The sequence below is a fragment of the Humulus lupulus genome, chromosome 4, assembly GCF_963169125.1.
Source record: "Humulus lupulus chromosome 4, drHumLupu1.1, whole genome shotgun sequence".
Lineage (NCBI taxonomy): Eukaryota > Viridiplantae > Streptophyta > Magnoliopsida > Rosales > Cannabaceae > Humulus > Humulus lupulus.
Genome location: NC_084796.1, coordinates 123,474,113 through 123,498,031, shown reverse-complemented (window position 1 = coordinate 123,498,031; position 23,919 = coordinate 123,474,113). Strand labels below are relative to the sequence as shown.

Sequence of the window (23,919 nt, the reverse complement as noted above, 5' to 3'; positions counted from 1 at the left end):
TTTGTTATAGAGCGTTCTATGAATTCAAGAGTGCAATTCCAAGTCTATAGTGGAGTCACGAGGAATTAATAAGTTAGTAAATTTATTTGTTAGATTTATGATAACTTATTGGAGCTTGATTTCATAGGCCCATGGTCCCCATTGTACCTTCGATAAAATCATCTAGATAGTCTCAATTAATTGATTTAATCATCAATTAGAATTATCAAAGTTGACCAGGTCAATTTTGGATAGTTTCACAGAGTTGTGTAATTTTGAGAAGAAAAGAGAAATTATGGCAGATTTATTAATTAAGATAAATTGGTATCTAAATTAATAAATAAATTTAAATCAAGGTTCAAATTATAAATAATTAATTTGATAAAGGATTTAAATAATTATTTAATTAATTAAATCAATAGAAAATAATACAGGCCTTGATTTTAAGTCCAATGGGCTTATAATCAAATGGGAAATTTCACGAGTCTATAGCCCATGATAATTTCGACCTAGGGCTTCAAAATGGCTGTTATTTTATTGATTTTTTAATTAAATTAAATGGCCTAATTAAGTCTATAAAAGGAGTACTTAGAGAGAAGATTTCAGAGACGACAGATAAATCACAAGTCAGATGTTCTGATAGTTTTATATTCTCTCTAAACACAAGTCCTTTTCTAAGCCACTTTGTTATTTTCTTTTCTTCTCTCTATATCTATCTCATGTGTTGAGAATTTCCCACACTAGTCTAGGTGGTTCTAAGGATACATTGGAAGATCGTGAAGTAAATAGAAGATCGGTTCAGTTTCTTGGTAATACTCTGCGACAGAGAGGATACAAGAGTTAGAGAAACTGAAGGAAGGACTCTTTAATTCCGCTGCGTATACTGTAAGTATTATATTATTTGTTTCTCTTTGAATTCAATTTTAGAAACATGTTTTAGGCTATCTCGTATTAATTTGTTTAATATTAGATATACATGAAAATAAATAAAGATCCTGTATAAGCTTTTTCCTACAATATACGCTTCCAGAGATCAGAGTCCCTGGATTTAAATTGAGCTGCCATGTCCAATGCTATTAGTATCTGCAGAGGTAAAAAGAAAAGGTCAAATAAGGCCACGGTAACATATGTAAGATCTCAAAATGTTTATACTTACCTTGCTAGCAAGCAAAAAAGGTGGCCACTGAATAATCTTCAGCCCTGGATCTGATGAAAAAGGATCTAGCAACAAATCCATTTCCCTGAAGTAAAGGAACCAAGTATATCTTTAATAAAATGATGAACACAAGTTAGTTAAAAAGTGACTGAATTTTAGGCCTTCCTGTCACTAATGAGATCTTCCTCTCGGAAGCTACATATAACTTCATTCCACAATTGTGCAAATTTTGCAGCTTCGCTTCTCCTGCTTGCTGTAATCTGCAGGGTGAAGTGCAAACAAAGATATATTGAAGGAATCTATACCATTGCTATTGCCATGAAACAGTACAATTTTTTTTTAAAAGCAACCTCAGCAAAACGCTTGGCAAAAGAAAATCCTCTTTTCTGCGACCTATCTGAAGGCACCAGATATGTGCTGAATGCACCAGGTAAGGACTGGAACCTTGATCTAAGCATCCCCAATGTTCGTATCTGTAAGAAAGTGGGCATGCTTTAATCAGTGACAACTGTTACTATAAGAATGAGTAGATAAGAAAGTATTGATTTCATTCATTACCAGGCTATCCCAAGAAGTGAACAGGAAACATAACATACAACTTGCATTAAATTAAATTGATGTACGAAAAATAATAATCAAATCGATTACCTCTCCTAGACGATCAAAGGCCCAAATGATACCACCATATAAAGTTGAATAAACTGAATACCAAATTTGTGTATCCATAAAATAAACCTGCATATGATGGGGGATAGTATGAGGTGTCTCATCAATGCCAGCAAGAAGTTTCATTTATACAAGAGCACATTAATGAACCATTATGTCAAACTTAAGGAAAGATGTAGTAAAAGGACCATGATAACTGATGCCCAAAGTGACACGACCACTCCATAGTTGTTTTGAGCTGCATTGGAAAGTGAGTATTAGCATAGAAAACAAGTTAATTAAGTGAATGCTCATGTCACAAGAAGAAGCGACAAGTAATACCCTTGGGGAAGAACTCATGCCATTCATATTCAACTCTGTGAATACTCAAAAATCACGATTTAAGAGTTTGCGCAAAGGTACTACAGATATTTACAAGAGGTGTTAAAAAAGGCATGAGATATACATGAGCCAAATTATACTTGAGTTGAGACCTACTGAGTTAGTCACTTATTTAGACATCTATAGAAGTCTGATAAGAAAAAGTAAGGTACATGATGTATGACTAGGGAAAAAAACATTTTAATTCTTGCTTGATGATCCACCTTGTCATGATTTCAAAAATAATTACTAGAGGAATATTATGCATATGCTGGTAAATAATGAAAAAGCATTATTTCAATTTCAATATTAGTTACAGTCTTGCAGAATATGAAGCATATGATGTCTTCAATAATGCAAATAAAAGTCTTAGTTACAATCAAGAATTTATACAAGTAATAAGAGACACCAAGGAGTTGAGCTTCAAGACTAGTCAAGCTAGACAAGTGTATTTATATGTAACAAGTAATCATAAGTTAGAATGTTCTTGATGGGCATGAATTTGTCGTATGCATTTGCTAACAAATGGCAATCAATGCCTAGTTTCAACAGATATACAACACAAAAATGCAATTGAAATGTATATTTTCTTTTCCTCCATAATAGTAATTAATATAAACTTGACAAGTCATAATTCAACAAAGTAAATAAGTGGTAGCTCAGCTTTGATTCAAACAACTACTTGAGCAAAGTTGTTATCTGGTTTGCTTAATCTTGAAAAGATACATGACTAAAGTAGAGATATTTTTAATATGATTCTTTCCTCTTCCACAAGCCAATTTTATCTGCAGTTACCAAATTTCAATTCCTTCCAAATAAAAATATAGAACTAAGTTTTGATGTCTCTGCCTAAAAATGTAAAGTTCTAAAATAACACTTCAATATTGAGAAGAAAACAAAATAGGAGCACATGTATTTAAATTCCCTTTTCAATATAAATGCTTCATTAATATTAAATGTGCAGCGCTAACTAGATCAAATCCCATATCACATACATGAAAGAATGACTACAAGATAAAAAAAATTAGTACAATGATAATGAAAAAATCAATTGTACATGTAAAGCTAGTATCATTTTGTTTCTATTAACCTGGTTATAGCTATACAAGTCATCAGTATATGAAAATATAAGATTGCACAATACAATCCATTTCACTAAGGCATTTTAACAAACAATTTATGTGCAACAGAAAAAACACAGAAAAAGAATATTATGAGCATCAAGATAACTACTCAAACACATTATGAAAGGGAATGCTACAAAAGGATAAGAGCATAGAAGATTAAATATAGCAAATATACCTCCCATAATTGAGCATGTGCACCCATTACACCACCAATAAGGGTTGACGAGAGAGCATACCGTGTATGTATATCCATGGAATAGATCTGAGATCTGAAAACAGTCAGTACGTGTATGTATGTATATCCGTGTATGTATATCCATGGAATAGAGAGCATACCGTGTATGCATACAGGGAGAGATGGAGATTGTGAACAACGTGATGTGCCTACTGACTGACCCAGAGGGGATTCCCTTGGGACCAACCATGTACCTTCCTCAAAACTCTGGTCCTCAGCAGCTTCAACAGATCGTGAATCAGCTTCTTAATAATGAGGAGAAGTTACCATATGCATTTTATATATCTGATCAAGAGCTTCTTGTGCTGCTTGGAATGTATTTGGAGAAGCACAAAGTTTTCGTGGAGAAGGTACTCTCAATAGTCTATCAACCTCAAGCTATTTTTCGGATCCGCCCAGTTAATCGTTGCTCAGCAACAATTGCTGGTCATACAGAACCTGTACTTTCAGTCGCATTTAGTCCTGATGGTCTACACTTGGCAAGCGGTTCAGGTGATACTACTGTTCGCTTGTGGGATTTGAATACCCAGACTCCATTGCATACATGTACAGGACATCAGAATTGGGTTCTCTGCATTGCCTGGTCACCTGATGGTAAGTATCTAGTTAGTGGGAGCAAGGCTGGAGAACTTCAATGTTGGGATCCACAAACAGGAAAGCCAAATGGCTACCCGTTAAATGGACACAAAAAATGGATTACTGGTATCTCTTGGGAACCAGTTCACCTGAGTGCTCCATGTCGGCGATTTGTAAGTGCTAGCAAAGATGGTGATGCACGTATATGGGACGTTGCTTTAAAGAAATGTGTCATGTGTCTAAGTGGTCACACTCTAGCAGTGACTTGTGTCAAATGGGGTGGAGATGGGATGATTTATACAGGCTCGCAAGATTGCACTATCAAGGTCTGGGAAACATCACAAGGAAAGCTAATACGTGAATTGAAGGGCCATGGACACTGGGTTACCTCTCTTGCCTTAAGTACTGAATATGTTCTACGAACTGGAGGTTTTGATCACACTAGTAAAAGATATTCATCTCCAGAAGAAATGAAGAAGGTTGCATTGGAAAGGTACAACAAAATGAAAGGCAATGCTCCTGAAAGGTTGGTTTCTGGTTCTGATGATTTTACTATGTTTTTATGGGAACCTTTTGTCAGCAAGCACCCAAAAACTCGCATGACAGGCCATCAACAGCTTGTAAACCACGTTTGTTTTTCCCCTGATGGGCAATGGCTGGCAAGTGCATCATTTGATAAATCTGTCAAATTATGGAATGGCATTACTGGAACATTTGTGGCTGCTTTTAGGGGACATGTTGGCCCTTGTAATGACCCCAAATTCGGTATTAAGGCTTAGGGCCTGGGATAGTGTGCCTGGAGGGCATAAAGGAATTATGTGTGTGTCTTTAATGAGTTTTATGCATGATTATGATTTAATGCACGTTATATGATTATGTGATTAATTGTGATGCATGACTATGTGAATTAGTATGCATCTAGACCTGATTGAGCATATTTGTAATTTGGCCATGCTGGGCATGACTATGTTCATACCTGTGATCTATGACTCGAGACGATCCTAGAATGAGCGGGTTAGCAGAAAGTCAAAGCGGGAACCTGTACCAGGCTTGGGTTAAGCCTGGGGAGTTTAATTGAGAATCTGGGAATATATTTGATGATTAATCTGGTATTGGGTAGCGAGCGGGAATTATTAGGAACACTTGAGGAATTAGTGGGAATTTGGGTAATATGACTAAAATGCCCCTTTATGGACATAAAGGTATAGAATTAGTAAGGGAGGGCATTTTGGTCATTAGGCTTGTAAGAGATAAAATAAAGAAGGTCTTTATACTTAGTGGATTTTGTAGAGAAAACCATAGGCTGAAAAGAAAGAAAGAAGGAAAAGAAGGAAGAGAGGAAAACTGAAGGGTTTGGCCTTGAAGATTCGGTTTGTGGCTCTCCCAACCATTTCCCTTGATTTTTTCTTGAGGTTAAGCTCAGTGGGAAGCTAGGGTTAGCTGAGCATCAAGGATCCTAAGCTAGGCTTGTGGATTGGCAAGGGATTAGCAAGATCAAATCAGAGATTTGAGGTAAGTTCTTGAGGTTTTCAGTTTTAGGGTTTTGCTGGTTTTGAACTGTGTTTTTGAGCTAAATGGATGGGGTTTCTGGGGAAAACAGGTCAAGGTTGTGAAGGTGCAAGCCAAGGAGGTCTAGGGTTCAGTTCAAGGTCGAAATTCCACCCACGGTATGATTTCTAAGACCCTATCCTTGTTGTTTGAGTGATTTTCTGGTTTTTGGGTTCATTGGGTTAGATTTTGAATTGTGGGTTGCTTGAGCTTGGGATTGAGTTCATGGGGTGCTTGGGATGAGTGTGTTGTGTGTATAAGTTTGTTTTTGGGCTTGAGAAAGAGTTGGACAAGTTTGGGGTCGAAATGGGGGAAGAAAATCGCAAGATGCGATTTTTGGTTTTTGGTCTGCTGCAACTAGCGCTACAGCGCTAGGCAGGGGGCGCTGTAGCGCTAGCCCTGTTCTGGTGAGGGTGGTTCTGCTTGTAGCGCTACAGCGCCCTCTTTTGAGCGCTGTAGCTGCACTGTTCGCAGAGGGGATTTTTGGGCTTTTGTGAAGGGATTTTGACCTAGGGTTCGGGGCTTGATTCCGCCACTTTGTTTTAGGGATCTAGGACTTCCCGAGGGCTCGGGATTAGTCCCGAGGCTAGGTTTCGGACTTGAGGATTGGTGATGACTTTGACTTGTGGATTTTGCTTAGGTAAGCGCTAGGGCTCGGGTAAGATCGTGCTCAAGGAGCCAGGTTGATCAAGGCTACTGAATCTAAAGGTAAGAAAACCGTAACACCCGAGATTAGGGCATGGCCCCACTGTGTGATTGCAGGGCATGGCCCCAGATTGTATTATGTGCAAATGTTTAACCTTAAATGAATCATGATGTGTGTGAATGATTATTTCGAATGTACTATATGTGTGATTATGATGAAATGAACGGCAAGGGCCGAGTGCGGCGTAGGCCGGGTACGGCTGTGGGGCCGAAAGTAACACACAGCACATGGGATGCTTACATTCAGGGTGGGACCCAAGGGATACATGAGTTATCCTCACGGTGAGAACCGAAACCCCAGGCTTTGGTAAGGCCTCTAGGGCGGCATGGCCGTGCTTTTTTATATTGGTGGTTTTCCTATTTGTCAGTGAATTATGCCAGCTATATGAATTGCATATGTTATGTATTATTTGGGTTTTCTTGCTGGGCTTCGGCTTACGGGTGCTCCGTGTGGCAGGTAGAAGCAAGGAGTCAGTCAACCGGCCATGAGTATGGAGAGCGTGGGGGCGGCGCGTACATGTTCGGCCTGCCCGAATGCTTTGGTTGGGGGCATTTTGTATATGGCTGTATTAAATCATTCTTTTGATAACTGATCAAGTGTAAATCTATTTTTGAGTTGTAAATATTTTGTAAACCTCATTTTGGGATCCCAGATGTTTCACATTTAACGTTTTCAATGAAACTAATCATTTTCGAAGAGTACAGCCTTAAACTCTGATTTATTCACACTTTTGGTTTTAGAAACCACTTAGAGTCAGTCAAAAGCACGATTTTATTTTAAACTCACTTAATAACGGCTCTAAGGTAGTAGGGCGTTACAACTTGGTATCAGAGCGAGCCAAGGTTTATTGGTTCTGGAGATTGACCGAACATGTACGCACGCTGCCATTGAAAAGCTCGACTCAGGGTGGTTTGGTATGGTCAATTGATATATTCATGAATATGTGTTTAATGCTTTGTGTGCCTGCCTAGATTGTTATGAGCATGATGATTGAAATAACATATGCATGATGCCAGGGCGAGGCCCGTTGTATGCTGCATGATATTTGTATGTCATTTTGGTCGATTGATCTTGGTTGTTGTTGAGATTGAGAGGTAGAAATTGGACCTTGTTATCATGCCTAATGAGCGGTGTCACTGATTGCAGGCATTTAGTTGTAATGCCTCGCCAATCGTCGAGACTCCGCGGCATTTAGGCTGAGGATGATAACCAGGGGCAGGACCCTCCACCTGCTCCTCAGAACTGGCAACAGATTTTAGCAGAGATGGAGGCTAGGTTGAGGAAAACAGAGGAAGAGCTTAGTCAGTTGAGGCAACCAGCTCCTCCACCAGCCACTGTGATACCACCACCGCCTAGTGTGGTACCAGCTCCGGTTCAACCTGTGACTGGGAACAGGTTGGAACCTCTATATGAAAGATTCAGAAAACAACAGCCTCCTACCTTTGAGGGCGGAGCAGACCCACTGCAGGCTGAGCAGTGGATGAGTACAATGTCTGTAATCCTGGACTTCATGAGGGTTGAAGGAAGGGATAGGGTTGATTGTGCCAGTTATATGCTTAGGCATGATGCACGAATATGGTGGGAAGTAGTAGGGCAGCGAAGGGATACTGCAATTATGACCTGGGAGGAATTCAAGAGCATCTTCAACGAGAAATACTACAGCGTAGCCGTTCGAGCGGCGAAGGCGGATGAGTTCAACAGCCTGACTCAGGGCAGGTTATCCGTCACTGAGTACGCCCTAGTATTTGATAGATTGGCGAAGTTTGCGCCAGAGCTGGTGTCGACTGATACGGCCAGAAGGGACAGGTTTGTACGGGGATTAGGTGTAATGATCGCCCGTGACGTGAGTATTACAATGGCTCCAGAGACTACCTATGCGCAAGTGGTAGACAAGGCCCTCACTGCTGAGAGGGCTGAGGATCAGATCTGGAAGGATAACGCTGCTAGGCGTGATACCAGGAGGGTAGTGCCTTCTTCTTCTGGGCCTAGTTGGGGCAGCGACCCCAGTGAGCAGAAGAGGAGAGTACCAGACTCATTTACTCCCTATGGTTCTGACAGGAGGGTTCGCGGTTCTGTGGGTGGCCGCCAGGGCGGTAATGACAACTGGAGGGGTTATCCATTGTGTCCTCGATGCAGGCGACGACATCAGGGCGAGTGCCGGTCCGTCTCTGGAGCGAGTGCCGGCATCAGGGCATGTTTTGTTTGTGGAAGCACCAGTCACTTGAAGAAAGATTGCCCGCAGGCTAAGAAGGAGGAACCAAGGCAGGGTGATAGCCTCGCCCCTGCTAGGGTTTTCACCTTGACTCAGACTGAGGCAGAGGCCAGTCCTTCAGTGGTCACAGGTCAGATTTTTAGCGCTGGATCCTTGTTTACTGCATTGATTGATTCTGGTGCTACGCACTCATTTGTTGCTGCTAGGGTGATTGGTCAGCTTTGTAGACCTAGTATTTTGTATGCTAGGGGTTTTCAGACTATATTGCCTACAGGAGAGCTGGTAGTCTCTAGGAGGTGGGTTAGAGCCTTACCAGTAGTGGTAGACGGTAGAGAATTGTTTGTTGACTTGATTGAACTAGAGATGGACGATTTTGATATAATACTAGGGATGGATTGGTTGACGTGGTATGGAGCAACCATTGATTGTAGGCGACGAATGGTGACCTTTGAACCGGAGGGCGAGGCACCCTTTGTGTTCATGGGAACGGTGGATGGACCGCGGGTGCCTATGATCTCGGCACTAAAGGCTAGAGACCTGATGCAGGAGGGTTGCATAGGATTCCTAGCGAGTATAGTAGATTCCTCCAAGGTGGCGGCAGTGGGACCGAAAGAAACCAGAGTTGTCTGCGAGTTTCCAGACTTGTTTCCCGCGGATCTGCCGGGGTTGCCACCACAGCGAGAGATTGAGTTCGTCATAGAGTTGGCTCCGGGAGCAGAGCCAGTATCCAAGGCACCTTACAGAATGGCTCCAGCAGAATTAAAAGAATTGAAGATTCAGCTGCAGTAACTACTTGATTTGGGGTTTGTCAGACCGAGTTTCTCGCTGTGGGGTGCTCCAGTTTTATTCGTTAAGAAAAAGGATGGATCGCTCAGGAAGTGCATCGATTACAGAGAGTTGAATAAGTTGACCATCAAGAACAAGTATCCATTGCCTAGGATCGATGATTTATTTGATCAGCTTCAAGGGAGTACAGTGTTTTCGAAGATTGATCTCCGATCAGGCTACTATCAGTTGAGGATCAAAGAGGACGACATACCAAAGACTGCTTTTCGGACGCGGTATGGGCATTATGAATTTCTGGTTATGTCCTTTGGATTAACCAATGCCCCAGCGGCATTTATGGATTTGATGAACAGAATTTTTAAGGATTACCTGGATAAGTTCGTGATTGTGTTTATTGATGATATCCTTGTATACTCCCAGTCAGAGTCAGAGCATGAGCATCATCTGCGCCTGGTGTTGCAGCGGTTAAGAGAGCATAAGTTATATGCTAAGTTTAGCAAATGCGAGTTCTGGTTATCGCAAGTTTCATTTCTAGGCCATATTATCAGTAAGGATGGGTTACTGGTCGACCCAAGCAAGACGGAAGCAGTAAGAGATTGGCCTAGACCCAGCAATGTTCCTGAAGTTAGAAGTTTCCTTGGCCTAGCAGGTTACTACAGGCGATTTGTAGAGGGGTTCTCCAGGATTGCTACTCCTTTGACAGAATTAACAAGGAAGAAGACCAAGTATGTGTGGACAGATCGATGTGAGAACAGCTTTAAAGAGTTGAAGCGGCGGTTGATTACTGCACCAGTGCTGAGCCTACCAACAGATAATGAGAAGTTTGTGGTCTACTGTGACGCTTCTAGACAGGGTCTGGGATGCGTGTTGATGGAGGCTGGGAAAGTGATAGCGTACGCGTCAAGGCAATTAAAGGAGTACGAGCAGAGATATCCCACGCACGACCTGGAGTTAGCTGCAGTGGTATTCGCACTTAAAGTTTGGAGACACTACCTGTATGGAGAGAGGTGCGAGATATACACTGATCACAAAAGTCTAAAGTATTTCTTTACCCAGAAGGACTTGAATATGCGCCAGAGATGGTGGCTAGAGCTGGTAAAGGATTACGATTGTGATATCCTGTACCATCCTGGGAAAGCTAATGTAGTGGCTGATGCATTGAGCCGGAGGGGCCCAGGACAGTTGTATAGTTCGAGGTAGATATCTGACAGACTAGCAGGAGAGATGACCAGAGCAGGTATAGAGCTAGTGGTTGGCAGGTTAGCCAACATTACTCTTCAGTCAACGCTCCTCGAGAGGATTAAGGAAGCACAGGGAAAGGACCCCCAGTTAGTTGAACGTAGAGAGAATGTCCTAACGGGAGCAGCTAAGGACTTCTCTATTTCTGAGATGGGTTTGTTGAAGTACAAAGGACGGATTTGTGTTCCGGTTGATCCAGATATTCGGCGAGAGATTCTGGACGAGTCTCATACCACTCCCTACTCTTTACACCCAGGTTCTACGAAGATGTACCATGACCTGAAGGTTTTGTATTGGTGGTCAGGCATGAAGAGGGACGTGGTGGACTATGTGGCTAGATGCTTAACCTGTCAGCAGATTAAGGCGGAACATCAGAGGCCAGCAGGATTATTACAGCCTCTAGGGATTCCCGAGTGGAAATGGGAAGATATTTCCATGGACTTCGTGGTAGGATTTCCAAAGACCGTGGGTCAGCATGACTCGGTGTGGGTGATTGTGGACAGGTATACGAAGTCCGCCCACTTCTTACCTGTGAAGACGACCTATACTGTGGATCAGTATGCAGAGCTTTATGTAAAGGAGATTGTTCGACTTCATGGGGCTCCGAAGTCGATAGTATCCGACAGAGACCCCACTTTCACTTCCAAGTTTTGGAAGAGCCTGCAGAAGGCTATGGGCACGCAGCTCCGGTTTAGTACCGCTTATCATCCTCAGACGGATGGGCAGTCTGAGAGGATAATTCAGATACTGGAGGATATGTTACGAGCTTGTGTGTTGGATTTTGAGGGATCTTGGAGTAGGTATCTCCCTCTGATTGAGTTCTCGTACAACAATAGTTATCAGGCGACTATCGGAGTGGCTCCGTATGAGATGCTGTATGGAAGAAAGTGCAGATCGCCGATTCACTGGGATGAGGCAGGTGAGAGAAGGTATTTAGGTCCTGAGATGGTTCAGAGGACCAATGAGGCACTTGAGAAGATTAGAGCTCGTATGCTCGCCTCCCAGAGTCGCCAGAAGAGTTATTCTGATCAGAAACGCAGGAGCGTGGAATTTCAGGTTGGTAACCATGTGTTCCTCAAGGTTTCGCCCCTGAGAGGAGTAAAACGATTCGGCGTTCGGGGCAAGCTGAGTCCCAGGTTTGTTGGCCCCTTTGAGGTTCTAGAACGAGTTGGGGAGGTTGCCTACAGGTTAGCAATGCCTCCAGCTCTATCAGGGGTTCATGACGTGTTTCATGTATCCATGCTCCGAAAGTATGTTTCGGACACTACTCATGTGTTGAGCTTTGAGAACTTGGAATTGGATCGGGATTTATCGTACGAAGAAAAGCCTGTTCAGATCCTTGATAGGAAGGACAAGGTCTTGAGGAGCAAGTCCATCGCCTTGGTTAAGATACTGTGGAGGAATAGCAAGGTCGAAGAGGCGACATGGGAACTGGAGTCGGATATGCGGGAGCGGTGTCCCGAGTTGTCAGGTAAATTTCGAGGACGAAATTTTCATGAGGAGGGGATAGTTGTAACGACCCCAAATTCGGTATTAAGGCTTAGGGCCTGGGATAGTGTGCCTGGAGGGCATAAAGGAATTCTGTGTGTGTCTTTAATGAGTTTTATGCATGATTATGATTTAATGCACGTTATATGATTATGTGATTAATTGTGATGCATGACTATGTGAATTAGTATGCATGTAGACCTGATTGAGCATATTTGTAATTTGGCCATGTTGGGCATGACTCTGTTGATACCTGTGATCTATGACTCGAGACGATCCTAGAATGAGCGGGTTAGCAGAAAGTCAAAGCGGGAACCTGTACCAGGCTTGGGTTAAGCCTGGGGAGTTTAATTGAGAATCTGGGAATATATTTGATGATTAATCTGGTATTGGGTAGCGAGCGGGAATTATTAGGAACACTTGAGGAATTAGTGGGAATTTGGGTAATATGACTAAAATGCCCCTTTATGGACATAAAGGTTTAGAATTAGTAAGGGAGGGCATTTTGGTCATTAGGCTTGTAAGAGATAAAATAAAGAAGGTCTTTATACTTAGTGGATTTTGTAGAGAAAACCATAGGCCGAAAAGAGAGAAAGAAGGAAGAGAAGGAAGAGAGGAAAACTGAAGGGTTTGGCCTTGAAGATTCGGTTTGTGGCTCTTCCAACCATTTCCCTTGATTTTTTCTTGAGGTTAAGCTCAGTGGGAAGCTAGGGTTAGCTGAGCATCAAGGATCCTAAGCTAGGCTTGTGGATTGGCAAGGGATTAGCAAGATCAAATCAGAGATTTGAGGTAAGTTCTTGAGGTTTTCGGTTTTAGGGTTTTGCTGGTTTTGAACTGTGTTTTTGAGCTAAATGGATGGGGTTTTTGGGGAAAACAGGTCAAGGTTGTGAAGGTGCAAGCCAAGGAGGTCTAGGGTTCAGTTCAAGGTCGAAATTCCACCCACGGTATGATTTCTAAGACCCTATCCTTGTTGTTTGAGTGATTTTCTGGTTTTTGGGTTCATTGGGTTAGATTTTGAATTGTGGGTTGCTTGAGCTTGGGATTGAGTTCATGGGGTGCTTGGGATGAGTGTGTTGTGTGTATAAGTTTGTTTTTGGGCTTGAGAAAGAGTTGGACAAGTTTGGGGTCGAAATGGGGGAAGAAAATCGCAAGATGCGATTTTTGGTTTTTGGTCTGCTGCAACTAGCGCTACAGCGCTAGGCAGGGGGCGCTGTAGCGCTAGCCCTGTTCTGGTGAGGGTGGTTCTGCTTGTAGCGCTACAGTGCCCTCTTTTGAGCGCTGTAGCTGCATTGTTCGCAGAGGGGATTTTTGGGCTTTTGTGAAGGGATTTTGACCTAGGGTTCGGGGCTTGATTCCGCCACTTTGTTTTAGGGATCTAGGACTTCCCGAGGGCTCGGGATTAGTCCCGAGGCTAGGTTTCGGACTTGAGGATTGGTGATGACTTTGACTTGTGGATTTTTCTTAGGTAAGCGCTAGGGCTTGGGTAAGATCGTGCTCAAGGAGTCAGGTTGATCAAGGCTACTGAATCTAAAGGTAAGAAAACCGTAACACCCGAGATTAGGGCATGGCCCCACTGTGTGATTGCAGGGCATGGCCCCAAATTGTATTATGTGCAAATGTTTAACCTTAAATGAATCATGATGTGTGTGAATGATTATTTCGAATGTACTATATGTGTGATTATGATGAAATGAACGGCAAGGGCCGAGTGCGGCGTAGGCCGGGTACGGCCGTGGGGCCGAAAGTAACACACAGCACATGGGATGCTTACATTCAGGGTGGGACCCAAGGGATACATGAGCTATCCTCGCGGTGAGAACCGAAACCCCAGGCTTTGGTAAGGCCTCTGGGGCGACATGGCCGTGCTTGTTTATATTGGTGGTTTTCCTATTTGTCAGTGAATTATGCCAGCTATATGAATTGCATATGTTATGTATTATTTGGGTTTTCTTGCTGGGCTTCGGCTTACGGGTGCTCCGTGTGGCAGGTAGAAGCAAGGAGTCAGTCAACCGGCCATGAGTATGGAGAGCGTGGGGGCGGAGCGTACATGTTCGGCCTGCCCGACTGCTTTGGTTGGGGGCATTTTGTATATGGCTGTATTAAATCATTCTTTTGATAACTGATCAAGTGTAAATCTATTTTTGAGTTGTAAATATTTTGTAAACCTCATTTTGGGATCCCAGATGTTTCACATTTAACGTTTTCAATGAAACTAATCATTTTCGAAGAGTACAGCCTTAAACTCTGATTTATTCACACTTTTGGTTTTAGAAACCACTTAGAGTCAGTCAAAAGCACGATTTTATTTTAAACTCACTTAGTAACGGCTCTAAGGTAGTTGAGCGTTACAGCCCTGTTTACCAGATCAGCTGGTCAGCTGATAGTAGGCTTATTCTAAGTGGCAGCAAAGACTCTACACTTAAGATATGGGATATCAGGACAAAGAAATTGAAACAAGACCTTCCAGGCCATGCAGATGAGGTTTTTGCTGTTGATTGGAGTCCGGATGGTGAGAAAGTAGCTTCTGGTGGCAAGGATAGAATGCTGAAGTTATGGATGGGATAAGACAAAATTGGATACCATTATTCAAATATCCGATGATTTGCTAAGAACTTAATTTGTTCTTCCATTTCCAAGTGTTATTCTAACTATTTTGGCGATCGAGGCTTCAAGGATTACACTATGCAGAAAGAAGTATATCAGAGTTGGCTAAGACTTCATTCTCGGATGGAAAACAAGTTCTTCGAAGAAAAAGAATGGGATTTTTTTTTTCGTTTCTTATGTTCTCTTATTCATTATGGTTCATAGTTGATAATAGGCACCGTGAGAGATTTCACTCAGTTTTGTTGAAAATAATTCTAGCCCCAGTATAGTTGAACAAACCAAATGATTTTCCAGAATTAAGTTTCTTATTTTTGTTTAAAAAAAAAAAGGAATAGATCTGAAATCAATGAATATAACAAATAGATATGCCCTCTAAGCATAAGCCAATGCTTCTATATATACTTTACACCAAATAATATACACATCAAAGCTCATAAAAGGAGGCAATTCTCTCAGAAGTGCCTTGGTTTAGAAGAAGAAGCTATTAGGAGCGAAGAGGCCAGCACAGGTGAAGTCATTCAGATATCCCTTATTTCACAAATTATTGAGAAGGATTCAAAATGTATACATATAGAAATATAGATAGAGAATGAGAAAAAAAATAGAGCTACTACGCAGAGAAAGAAGAGAATACCCAAATGGCTAGTAAGCATAAATTTGTCTAAAATAATAAGCCAAAACCAAATACCTCACATTCTTTCTCAAGCTGAATATATATATATATCAAAATAAATAGGGTCCTAGATTTGTAGCTTTAAAAAGAGTTAATATATGCAATTCTGGCTCCACAAGATTCAGTGACAGTAATATATACTAAAGAAGAAAAGGAAACAAAAGAAAGAACTTACAAGAAGAAGAGGAAAGTCGTTCTTGACATTGGTGAGCACCTCCAGCGACATTTCAGTCCAATTTCCATAGGGGTTTTGCTTATCTTGAGCTCACAAACCCAACCATTCCCTTGAATTCTTGTTTCGAAGACGGTGGAGGCCAGAAAAATCCTCCAAACTCACATCGGCGACAGAACTTCGGGGGGCCAGTTGCGACGGATGCCGACGAGTGGGGAGGCAAGCTTCACGGGTTGGGGGTTTTGGGGGCCAAGGAAGCTTGTGGTGGGGTGCGTGTCATTGGGTGGTTGCTGGAGATGGCTCATTTGGTCTGGCCGACTGAGATGCGAGAGAAGAAAAGAAAGAGTGGTGGTATCGGGCTGGGAAGAAGAGGAGAGAGAAGGGGCTAATACAATTTTAGGATTCTAGTATTATAATTTTTAACTCCTTTTTCTTATTCAATTAAATAAAATCTGATATTTAATATATTAATTCATTTATTTATCAATTATTTTATTAGTTACTCTATTTTGTTAATTTAGCACTTAATTACTAGAGTATTTTTTTTAAGTTAAACAAATATTTATCTAAATCAGCCACAAAAAATATTTATCTAAATCATTTTTAAATCCCAAAAAATAATCAGATGACATTTTAAACAAATTTATCACAATTAGTTAATAAAATAATATTTTTATTGAAATTAAAACATTTTATATCATAAATGATATAATAATTGAGCAATCATTTTTTTTATTTTAAATCTCACAATTTAAAATGTAAAATATTCAAATCATAATAAATTCTATTTAAAAAAAATTAAAAAGAGTTCTTATTATTTATTTCCCAATAAATAATATGAATTAAAAAAAATAAAACTCTTTAAATTCTAATTATTTTTTATTTTTAAATTTTAATATCATTTATTAATTATTCCAAAAAATAATGCACAACTTGGGACATAAAAATCTATTTATCATCCCAATATATAATTAAATCAAAAGTGATTTAATTTTCATAACTTTCCCAATTAAATTATTTTTTCAATAAAATATTATTTTTTTCCGTAAAATTCTTAATGTAGAATTTGTGGGATGTTACAATTTTGCACTCCTATTATAAAAAATAATTTTACATATCACAACTCTAAAAATTCTCTTAAAACTTATAATATAATGATAGAATTTATTATGACTAAATATATTTTTAATCACAATAAATTACATTTTGTGTTACTAATACTTTTCGTCATAGATTTTTTTAGTAATAACATAATGTTGATGAAGTTTTTTTAGTTACAATGTTTATATTTTTTAGTCGCAAAATGTATTGTGACTAAAAATAATTTGTTTTTGTGATGATAAATATTTCAAATATTTTAATTTATATAAATTTTCAATTAAAATAAAAAATAATTTTACTTATACTATTATCACTAACAATTCCTAAATACTATATATACGTTTTGGTGACCTACCTTATGACAAATTGGACATAAAAATATAATAACCAATTGAATTTGCAATTAATATTATAAATTATTAAAAAATAGAAAATTATTTGAATAATTTATTTATATAACTAATAGCTATTCTATGTTTCAAATTATTAATTTAACATTTTTTATGAATATATTTATTTAATATATTAAATTATATTAACAAAATACAAATTTATGAATACTTGATTAAAAAAATTGTATTTGGATGAGACGACAGTTTTCGTAGAAATGTTGTCTCATGTTAAAAGTAGACATGTTATGACAGTCTCACTAAAACTATTGTCTCATGCAAGTTTTAATTTGCATGACACAACAGTTCAAGAGATAATGTCGTGTCATGTCTATTTTTGACACGAGACGACTGTTCTATGAAAACTGTTGTCTCTCGTGTGTTGCCTAAGTATAGTTTTCTAGTAGTGTGAGCACAATCCGCTAGTCTGAGCCTCGCTGATAACCTAGTCACAACGTATCAACAACATCCATCCATCAAACCCTAATCTATTAAATAGATTTGGAACATAATTCTAGTCTCTAGGGCCTTGAATTCTATCAATCTGGGTGATAAAATCCATCCTGAGCCTTAACTTTTGGATTCCCGAACCAAAAACTTTCTCGGGGTCCAAAAATACCTTAAGAGCCGCGACCTGCCTCAACCAGAGGCTCAGCCTCCCAAAATCCCAGACATGTGCCGTGGCCCAACCAAAGGGGTGCCGCGGCCCGCCCTTCTTTCTGGCTTCCCATCTTTTCTAGAGGGCCGTGGCTCACCAAGAACAATGTCGCGTCTCGGCCCCTTCGAACCTAGAAAATCCCCCATTTTAAAAACCAAACCCAGCCAATTTAACCCAAAATCAATCCAACAACTCAATTTAATCATCACAGTAGTTCTAGAATGGTCCCAGCAACAAAACCTAACAAAAAGCTAGCTTAAAACCTTATCAAATCCCCAATTCAATCTTCAACTTCAAAAACCCAAGAAAGCTAAAACTCAGCCAAGAACTACAGAATTTAATGGCTAAAATAACAATTCAAAGCTTACCTTAACCTCTACTTGAATCCACAAGTTGAAACAGAGCTAATCCTCAAGTCTAGAGCCCCAATTCCTTGCTTAATCTTCAATGGTTCCCTTGGTAAAGTCTAGAGAAAACAAGAGGGAGAGAAAAGGAAGATAGGGTCGTTTAATGCCATGTTTCTGAGTGTTTCTTATGTTTTGTCTTACTTAACCTAGGTCACTTAAGTTACCTCCAAGGCTGGTAAATTTCCCCAACATTCCCTCCTAAACGCTCTAACTTCAAATATATCTCCAAATATTTATTTTCATAACCCGATAACCCCCATTAAATGTATAATGCCCAGAATACCCCTTGACTCGCCCCGAGTCGGGTATCGGGTCCCATTGTGACTTCCTAGCTAAACCGCTCCCTAGGATTGTCTCGGATCGTGCATCTCAAATAAATCACCACTCACACATGGTAAAGATCACAATAATCACAAATATTGCATTTATACTCTCAACGGGCTAAAATTACAAACATGCCCCTAATAACCAAATGGGGCCCACATGCATATTTAATTCACCTAAACATGCATTTCAAATCACATACTCATCAAATTCACACATTAATATAATAAATCACTTATTTCCCTCCAGGAACGCTAATCAAGGCCCCAAGCCTTATTAGCAAAATTGGGACGCTACATCATTAAAAAATAACACTAATATTCATTTGGAAAAATGTTTTCACTAAGTACAATCATAAATGCAAAATAATAAATAAATAAACTAAAATAACACAACTAGGGTGAATCTAAAAATCAGGATCTTCTACATCTGACCCTTCATCTAACATATCATCATCTATTTCTTCATATTCATCATTATCTTGAGCCTCAAAATTTCCTCGGGGAAGATTCATAAAGATTCTATGCTTTTGCTCATTAGTGAATTGAAATTCCAACTTAGAGGTGAACCTAAGTGTGAGAAAATAATATCTCATAGCTACCGGTAAATCATCTTCATCATCTATAGTCTCCCATATTTCTTAGAATGTTGAAATTATAGAAGGAAAATCTTTAAAAAGGCTAATTACTAGGACATACTGTTTCGTAGCTCTCATCATAATTTGCTTAGTAGTTTGGAGGTGAATTATATCCTTGTGGAATAAGATTAATCTCTGAGGGACTCTTTTTAACAACCCTACTATATTCCTTGGCTCTCTAATAATTTTCAATGCCTTAATGGCTCAGATATCCTCATAGGTCAAGGCTCCATCAATTCATAACTGAAAACATAATGGCTTAAATGTTAACTAATAACAGTAACATAAACATAACCATAATAAACATAAACACTTACATTGGTGGTTATATTCGGAGCTTGTGCGTGTGTATCAAGGAGAGCTTCATGCATATGAAATGTTGCTCTGATACCAACTGTAATGACCCAACTATTTCTAAGACCTTGGACCACTAAAAATAGTAGACATAACTACTATTTTGGGAAACATACATAAGAAATAACATAACTTTATTTAAAACCCCAAAATAAATATTGTGCAAAATACAAAGTAAAATATGAAATATAAAATACGGTATGGGTACCCATTGTTTAATACATAAAAACAAACTTAAATGAATTAAATACTACTTGCAAAAATACATCAAAACATAATTCAAAAGACTTAAAAATAACGTCATCCTCGATCGATCACGCAGTCCATTCAGTCCATTCAATCCATTCATCCTCAACACATAAGCCAAGCTGCCATGAATCTTTCCGCCTTCCATATTCATTTTCCTGCATCAAGCTAAAAATAAAGGAATGAGCCTAATGCCCAACAAGAAAAATCTACTAACAACATATATCATAAATCATAAACATAAGACTATATCACATAGATATACTATAAAATATATGACTATAAAAACATATAACATATAGGACTACAATATTAATGGACAATAACTCATTAACATGGCATGTGATAAAACCATCTAGGTCCTCTGTCTACTAATCGAGGTAGGTTAGATCACATGGTAGTATATGATAACCCATCTAGGTCCTCTATCTACTAATCGAGGTAGGGTAAATCATAACTCTAAACCATGAAAATGATAAAAATTCTTGGGGCTTGCTATCTAAGCAAGTCATATGCCCAAGGAATACAACACATATTGATACATATACATATTGTAGCATAAAACATATCATAACATAAACATATAAACACATATAATCTAACCTATTTTCCTTACAAAAAACTAGGATATGGAGACAAGAACATGATTTGGAACACTCCTAAAACCAACAGTAAGAATGGTGAGTTTCTAAAGAAAAGAGATGAAAAAGAAAACTAAACCATCCGAGTAGAAACTTACCGAAAAGGAACTTAAGTTTCAAGAAACTTAAACATCTAATCAAGAATTATAAACAAGAGTTAGGATCTGGAAGAAAAAAACCATGAAAAAACTAAACTTAAGGATAATATTACCTTAGATGATCTTATGAATTGATCTAAACCTCGATACTGAAATCTCACTATATCTCACTTCCAAAGTGTTTAGAAAAGCTTAGATTGATAAAGTTTTTAACCCAAAACCCAAGTGTTTCTCTCTATAGAACCTTAGCAACTTGGAGGCTCTGAAGAATGCTTGAAGAATGAAGAAAATGGCTGGGTACTAAGTCCTATTTATAGAGTTCAAGGAGTGAAAATAACCCCTTTTAATTTGAATAAATAAATGAAAAGATTTGAATTTTCATTCAATAGACGCCCGGAACTCGGTCAAAATCGCCCAAAGGCAGGTCTAAGTGGTCAAGGCTATTTTAAAATTTAAAAATCCTCAAGATTCAAAAATACACTCCCAGGGGCGATATATCGCCTACCCTGGGCGATATATCAGCTAGACCATTTTCCCGAGCCCCGTTTGTTCGTTCGTGCGAAGTCGACGTGTTTTCTGTATCTCCCGTAGGCGATATATCAGCCACTATAGTTGCGATATATCGGCATATGTTGATTTAACAAACACGTATTTGCACTTTTTCAGCATATTTTGAATTGATTAAACAACTTTGAGTGAGTCAAAACGTGATCCTAACAGCTAATGGAAGGTTCTAGAGCTTCTAGATCATTCTTTTATTTAAACTGTTATCCCCGTTTCCCGCGTCGGCTCGAGACCGCGTTCCAGGCCCACTAACTACCCAATTGAGGTTGGGCCCAGTCCAGGCCCGTTTAGCAAGGAGCAAGATGGATATTGATAGCCCAATTCTGGGCGAGGCCCGGAAGGTCCTGGGAAGTATTTTTTGGGACGGTCATCCGGGAGACGGTTTAGCTGGCTGTGGATAACAGTCAAGATCGGTACGACCAGTCCTGAAGCCTGGTAAATGATACGGGCTCCTGGCAGATGATTCAGGCTTATGGTAAACGAAGAGGGACAGAGGTAAACGGACCTGGGTCGAGTCCCCAAGGTTTGCTAGATAAAGCATCCATGACCCTGAATCCGCCTTGCGAAGCGTGGGAGTTGTCCCCACGTTTCACCTACGGAAAAGGCCACCTTGGGATTGTACGCCACTGGTTCAGACCTGTGTCGCCACGGCTTTGACCGATCTTGTCCCCTGAATCCGTCTCATAATTTGAAATGTCCAGACCAAAAGCTCAAATTTTTCGGATGATAGTTACGGTTTGGGCTGGCCTAATGGGCTAAAGTTAGCATTTTTCTTTGATGTTTTATTTATTCTGTATTGGGCTTCCGATAGAGAAGCCAGCAATATTATTACATTTATTGGGCCCGGGTCAGCCCGGCCCACGCCCAGTGCTCCTGTGAACCTATAAATACATGTAACAGAGCACTGGAGAAAAGGGACCTTTTTGGCATGCAAACTGTTACTCTACAAAAACAAAGAGAAAACCTCATAGTTGTAGACTCTCGAAGTTCTAATACAACTGTCTCGTGGACTAAGGCTCGTTAATGACCCAACCACGTAAAAATCTTGCTTATAACTTGTAAACCCTTTCTCTTAATCTCTCTTATCTTTTATTATTATAGTTTTCGAAAATCTCGGTAAACATTTTGGTGCTTTCATTGAGAGCCTGAGAAAGCTAGTGTTGACATCAAACCTCTACAGCAATGGTGAATACGAGACACACAACTTTTGACCCTACTAATCCAGAACAAAGCAATGGAGAACCACTACCCTCCCAACCTCTTCCTCAAAGTCCACTTGAGGATGCTCCTCATCAGACGTCCCACCCTGACGAGTCGCAAAACTACGAAGGTGGAACGGAGTACGAGGAAGACTATTACGATGAAGAGGAGGGGAATGAGGGGGAATACCATGACGAAGCTGAGGATCTCGAGATCCCAGGAGTGGACGCCAACCAGGAGGATCTGGAGGTGACTAGACTGAGGCAGCAAGTCTTGGACCAGGAAGCCAGGATTGCTGAGCAGGCGGAGGCATCTCGGTGAATGCAAGAGTCCCTCCAAGCCCTACAGGCATTCATAGCTGCGCAGGGTCTGGCAACCAATCTCCCAGCAGGCCCGCCTCCAAGAGCGCAACAACCCGCTTCGTGGGCCAGAACCGGAGCCCCCGAAGATGTGAGGCCGACCCTTTCCCCGGAGCAGTTTCTTGAGCCAGACCTAGGAAACCCGGACTGGGAGAAAAAGAAGGTTGGGGGAAAAACCCAAGGGAAAAAGCCCCCCGTTCCGAGAGCCAGCATCCGTCCCCGGCTGCTCCCTAGGAAAGAGAAGGTGCGCCCCGTCCCAGGATAGGGCCACCCGACCAATCCGCAAGGGACACGGTCGCGGGATGCTAGGCCCCAGTATACCCTAGGGCAAGCCGGACGAGAAAGGTCCTTGCACCCCAGTGCTTAGGTGAACAAAAATCGCTGGGAACGGCCGCATAGCGGGGAGCATCACACCCTTAGTTCTGGGGACGACACGTCCCGGGTGGACTGAACACTTAGAAGGAACGGGCCCGTAAGCAAAAGATCCGCCCCCGAGGTGGCGACCTTAGGAACAACATCAACGATAGGAGGAATGAGAGAGTTCCCCTAGAGGATGGCGTGGCCAGGAAGCTCATGGAGAAACTGGCCACTCTAAAAAAAGTCACGGACCGCTTGGTTCACAAGCAGGAAGTAGTGGACACCGACTCCGATGAGGAGGACAAAGAGCCCTGTACGAAGCACATCCTGGACGCTGTGCTCCCCAAGGTGTTCAAGATGCCTAGTCTCACTGCCTATACCGGGAACACTGACCTCAGGGATCATTTGTCCCGGTACAACCGACTTATGACCGTGGCTCACGTTAGTGATGATGACAAGTGTCTCTGTTTTTCAATCACTCTTGGCGGTCTCACTGAGGAATGGTGGAAGAGACTCAAGCCAGGATCCATCCAATCCTGGTCGGGGATACAATTGGCATTTCACAAATAGTTCGTGGCTGCCATGAGGATGGACATGCAAATCAGTGCCATCGCCAATCTTAAACAGCTCCCCACGGAGACACTGAGGGCCTACATCCAACGTTTCACCGAAGAGGCCTCCAAGACCAAGGTGGACGATGGGCAATGCCTGGTGGTATTGCAATTTGGGATCCGGGCCGGGTCCCCCTTCTGGGATGACATGCAGCGTAGCAAGGCTGCTACCTTAGAAGAATTCAAAAGGAGGGCCCAGGGGTTCATCAACTAGGAGGAGGCTCAGATCCAGGCGTTCGGATGGCCACCGGTGCCTCAGCCCAATGCCTCGGCATTCCCGGGGTACGGGGTGTAGTTCTCGGCACAGCCCTACGCACTCCCCCGATTGCCCCAGGTTCGGCGGCTGCGCCTGGGGTTACCTACACCACACCTATAGTATAGGGTCTTGACTCTCTAGGATATGCCCTGATCCAGTCCGCCCCTTTTCAAGATATGGAGCCGCACCA

General features: G+C 40.9%; 1 protein-coding gene and 1 long non-coding RNA gene across 2 annotated transcripts; one reads left to right on the top strand and one right to left on the bottom strand.

Moving 5' to 3' along the window:
• Positions 1 to 3,645: 3,645 nt before the first annotated feature.
• Positions 3,646 to 14,643, top strand: LOC133832522 (notchless protein homolog). The gene is made up of 2 exons (XM_062262857.1): positions 3,646 to 4,864; positions 14,417 to 14,643. Exons 1-2 carry the CDS (start codon positions 3,646 to 3,648, stop codon positions 14,641 to 14,643), a joined length of 1,446 nt encoding a protein of 481 aa, XP_062118841.1.
• A 150-nt stretch (positions 14,644 to 14,793) lies between these two features.
• LOC133830773 (uncharacterized) lies at positions 14,794 to 15,943 on the bottom strand. Its single transcript, XR_009892218.1, has 2 exons — positions 15,531 to 15,943; positions 14,794 to 15,210 (listed from the first exon to the last, which is right to left on the bottom strand). It is a non-coding gene; the product is annotated as an uncharacterized LOC133830773 (long non-coding RNA).
• Between the last annotated feature and the right edge of the window lie 7,976 nt (positions 15,944 to 23,919).